The following is a 4,765-nucleotide window of genomic DNA, read 5'->3' on the forward strand; positions in this document are numbered from 1 at the left end:
TTCCAGAACCGGGGATTGAACTCAGGCCCTTGTGCTTGCCAGGGAAGCACTTATTCCACTGAGCCATCTCCCCAGCCCTTGTTTTGTTTTGTTTTTTAAAGAATTTCAAATTCAAAATTACCAGATACTTCCCAGTAAATAAGAGGTGGCAGCAAGTCAAAGATCTTTATGCCAGGAGTTCCCAAACTTTGCTCAATGTTAGAAGCCCATAGGTAGCTTTGAAAAAATCTTTATGTTCAGTTTCTACCCATATCAACTAAATTAAAATGTCTGAGGGTAGAGGGAAGGCATCAGGAGTTAAAGATCCTTAGGTGGTTCTAACGTGCCTCAAAGCTTGGGGACCACTGCCTTAAGCTTAAGTGATATTAGCCCCAGGGAAATGTGCTTCCAGATAGGGAGACAGTTTTTCATTCATCTTCCAGCTAGCCCCTGCGGAGCCTGCCACATGCCAAGCGTGATGCAGCAGCACCATGCCCCACATGCAGCTGGCAGTCAGTAGCTGTTTGTTGAATGCATCGATGAACGCAGTCATTCTCAGGCTCTGGGAGTTAGAAAAAAGGGAAGAGAAGAGAAAGATTCAGCAAGGAGGGAGAAGTAAAAAGAATTGGGATGTTTAAAGACTTATAGCGCATAGAGCCAAAGACTCCAATGCTGGCAAGAGAGCCAACAAGTGGGACCACAGTGGCAAAGCCCCCGCTGCTTCACACCTGATGGCCCGCCTGCCTGAGATTCAGCTTCTTTCTGCCCCGGGGATTGGGCTGTGAGCTCCTGGAGGGAGTGACCCACAGTCACTCCATTCGTGTCACAGAAGCTGGCAAAAGGCACAGAATGCCAGTCTAATAAATGCATGAGATGGAATGCGCATGTTACTTTTCACAGGAACAACCCCACACATTTATCAGCAGAAACTCAACTAAGTGCTGAGAAGCTAGTTAGGCAACAGAAAATGTACCCATCATTATACCGTGAACCACGAGCTAGGCTTGGCTCCACAAATATAAAGGGCAGGCTAAGACTATACCAAGGAATCTTGTAATCTAGTGGCCCAAGCACACTGGACTTTTTTCCCTACGTTAGAACAGAAGCCACAGTATTGTGCACACTACAAAATGACCTGTGAGGAAGCTACACACCCACCTGAACATGAGATTCCTGCTTTAGCAAACATTTCACCAAAAAAGAAGTAAGATAAAGGGGGCTGGAGAGATAGAATAAGCACTTGCCTGGCAAGCACAAGGGCCTGAGTTCAATCCCCGGTTCCAGAAAAAAAAAAAAAAAAAAAAGAAGATATGCTATATACATGTATCAACTACCTAGAGTGAATGCAATCATTGTGTTCTATAAATGTGCACTAATAAAAATGAAAAATAAACTTTAAAAAAGTATAGGGAAAACAATCAGCTTTGAGGCAGAAGTGCAGAGTAAAATCTCTGATATTATTTCTGTTGCTGTTTTAAGTTCATTCATGGTGAAGAAAGATGATAGAAATACAATTTCTAAAACTCAAGTCAGCAAGCTTCCTGAAATGTACCCAAATATCCTTTTTTATTTTTTTAATGTATTTAATTTTTACAGGGTCTCACTACACAGCTCAGACTCATAGTGACCCTCCTGTTTTCAGCCTCCCCAGTGCTGGGATTACAGGCATGCACCACTATGCCCAGACTCTGGCCAGCTCAGCATGCCTGGGAGAGAGGCTGGTGTGGCATGTGGTACCAGGGATTGAACTGGGGTCCCTGCGCTTTGCCTAAGCAGGTGCTTTAGTGCACTGAGCTATCTCAACAGCCCCTAAATATTTCTTTTAATCTACTGTCCTCTTTAGTTTTAGAGATGAATCTATGTATGTAGGGAATACTCAGTATACCTGGCCCTAGAGGATTCAAGAGAAGTCTGAAAGGCTGCTCATCTGCTAGCACGTTGGCAACTTCACTCCTCCAATACCAGGGTCCCCAAATCCAGCTCATACTATAACTCAAATGTGGAAAGAAAAGGCCATAGCTTCATTGTGCCCTTAACAAAACAGACAGTTCTCTGGGTCCCCTATCTGTTAGTAGCAGGGAAACTAATAAACCAAAGATGTACTTTGGTTTAAATTTTTACTGAGGTCTAGTAATTGGAATAAACTCTTTAAGAACTGTTTAGTGTTTAATTAAAAAACAGAAAAAAGAAAAAATCATGTCTTCAGCGGGTTCCTCCTAAGGTGATCTCAAGCACACAGGAAGCAGGAGTAGCTAGAAGCCCTAGTGACGGGCGTGAAGCGTGGAGAGGAAGCATGTTCCTTCCAGCTCTGACCTCTGAGCTTGCCAGGTGCTTCTTGCATCCTGTCATTTGAGGCTGTGCCCTGCAGCTAATCTAAATTCAGCTAAGCTACAAGAGGATTCTGTCTCTTTAGGCCCAGGTGAAGATCCACAGTGCTCCCTGGGGTCCCTTACATATACACCACTCCTCCAGCATCTGCTGTGACATCACCCAGCCCTGCTATGGTAAGCTTGCTGTCACATCCACTGCTGCTCCATTCGCCACTGATATGGTATGGGAACTTCAGGCAGCTTGGGGATGCTAACCTCCCTTTTCAGTCGGGATAGGCCTAGCCTTAACTAAAAATGGGAGCAGTCTGAGAAGTGATTACTTTGTAAAGTCCACAAAAGGAGTGAGGCAAGCATTGTCTACTGTCCTGGTCATGTGGGGCAGGCAGTGGTGGAAAGGTGCTGTTGGGCCCTCATAGGGAGATACCCTGTGAAAGGACCTGCATCTTATGGGTGGGTATCAGGAGCTGAACTCAGGACCTCACTCAAACTTGCCAAGCAGGCACCATGCTGCTGACCCATATCCCAGCCCAAGGACCTATATCTTACAGTCATATAAATCCCAAATCCAAGGGAGCCCCAAATCTCCAAGTAACTTATGGGAGGAAAGACCTACGTTGCTTCAGGAAAGCAGCATGGGCTTGACTTTCAGAAATGGACAGAATAGCTGTTAAGTAGCTCCTTTCTTTCCCTCCTGTCTGAAGTGTTACCTTCTTAGTCTCAATACTCAACAAATGCAAGTTCTAATCACAGCAGACTACAATGAATGAACAAATGGGAAATGTTCATCTACATTGTTTCTCTCTTCATAGTTCAATAAACTTCAATGAGGTACTTAACGATCACAAACTGGAAGTCAAACTCTGGCCCAAAACAGGACACTATTAAAAGAATCTGCTATTAACATTTCAATTCTCCCATGATCCTCTGCCCACTGAAATTCTCCAACAGCACCCTTCAGAAACCTGCACTAGAACGCAGATTGAGAGAAGTCAAGACATGACAGCAGCTAGAAGATGAGCTCAAAAGTGATGAGCTCACTTCAGCTAGAAAAGAAAGATTTTAAATGAAGTATTTTCCAAACTCTGGCAAGTGTCAAGCTCCTGGAAGCCCCTCTAAGGTAGAAATACAGACAAAAACCCTCAGACCAACCCAGTTCTTTACATTTATTCCTAAATACTCACAGAATTAGATAGATAGGAACAATGCCATAAGACAACCCTCCACGTGTACACTGGGATCACTGCTAGGCATTTCTGCTGTCTGCTCTTCCTGTGCCTACCTCTTCTCCACCTTCTCTTCTGATTCTCTGTATCTACAATTTCACAAGAAAATGAATGTCTTGGCTGTCACTGGCAACTAACCTTCAATTCTCTTTCTGATTGCTTCTTTAGATGAGAGACTCAGAGAGAAAAGACAGAAAGATTTTTTTCACTTTCAATTAACTTCCATTTCTTTCAAGTCTGAGTAAATTCTGGGCCCAGAACAAACAGGATGATATGATTATGGAAACTATTAATCTCCCCATCAAAGGCGAGCTAGCTCACGGTTACGGAGCAGTTGGCACGTTCCTCCAAAGGGCTTCTGCAGCATGAGCCTCCTGGTTTTCCTTGAGGCCACAGTGCCCAGAGTACAACTTTTTAAGAAATAAGCCACCTCCCAAAAGACAAAATAATCCACATGTACTCCCTGAGATGTCCTGGGAAACTGTGCCTTCTGCCACAGCTCCAAGGAAATAGCCAACCCCTATTAAAACATGTTTAAATAGAATGGAGAAAAATCTACAGCACTACCACATTAGATCACCCAAGGCTCATGGGAAAAATGTGAAATTTGTATCTTTCTAGACCCTTTGGACATCATTTGACATCGGCAAGAGGGTTGCATTTGGAGCAGGAAGTCTCTAAACTGCTTTGAATATTGAATACTACAATGATAAAAATTGAAATACCTCTTTCGGGTCCTCCTTTCCAAGATGACGAAAAAAGGAACAAACAATGGTCATGCCAAAAAGGGCCACTGTCATGTGCAGCCTATTTGCTGCACAAACTGCACCCGGTGTGTACCCAAGGATAAGGCCATTAAGAAGTTTGTTACTTGGAACACAGTGGAGGCCGCTGCCATCAGTGACATTTCCGAAGTGAGTATCCTCGACAGTTATGTGCTTCCCAAGCTGTATGTGAAGCTGCATTACCGTGTGAGTTGTGCCATTCACAGCAAAGTGGTCAGAAATCGATCTCGTGAAGCCTGCAAGGACCAAACTCCTCCACCCCGATTTAGACCTGCTGGTGCTGCCCCACGACCTCCACCAAAGCCCATGTGAGGGGAGCTGGGTCTTAGTGGACTGAAGAAGACTCTCTTGAGAAAGAAATAATAAACTGAATGTTATACTTTATACAGTATGTTGAGTACACCTGCCAGAGGTGGGTTGGGTTAATTCAACCTGTCCAAGTTTAAGA

The 4,765-nt window shown here is 44.1% G+C and overlaps 2 protein-coding genes across 2 annotated transcripts in view; one reads left to right on the forward strand and one right to left on the reverse strand.

The window, feature by feature from the left end:
- The window catches only part of Saal1 (serum amyloid A like 1), a 30,556-nt gene that overhangs the window by 7,415 nt on the left and 18,376 nt on the right, over window positions 1-4,765 (reverse strand). The window lies entirely within an intron of this gene.
- On the forward strand, window positions 4,282-4,629 carry LOC105742706 (putative 40S ribosomal protein S26-like 1). Its single transcript, XM_012515524.1, has one exon. It carries the CDS (start codon window positions 4,282-4,284, stop codon window positions 4,627-4,629), a length of 348 nt encoding a protein of 115 aa, XP_012370978.1.

The sequence above is a fragment of the Octodon degus genome, unplaced genomic scaffold (genome assembly GCF_000260255.1).
Source record: "Octodon degus isolate 3935 unplaced genomic scaffold, OctDeg1.0 scaffold00067, whole genome shotgun sequence".
Taxonomy (NCBI): domain Eukaryota; kingdom Metazoa; phylum Chordata; class Mammalia; order Rodentia; family Octodontidae; genus Octodon; species Octodon degus.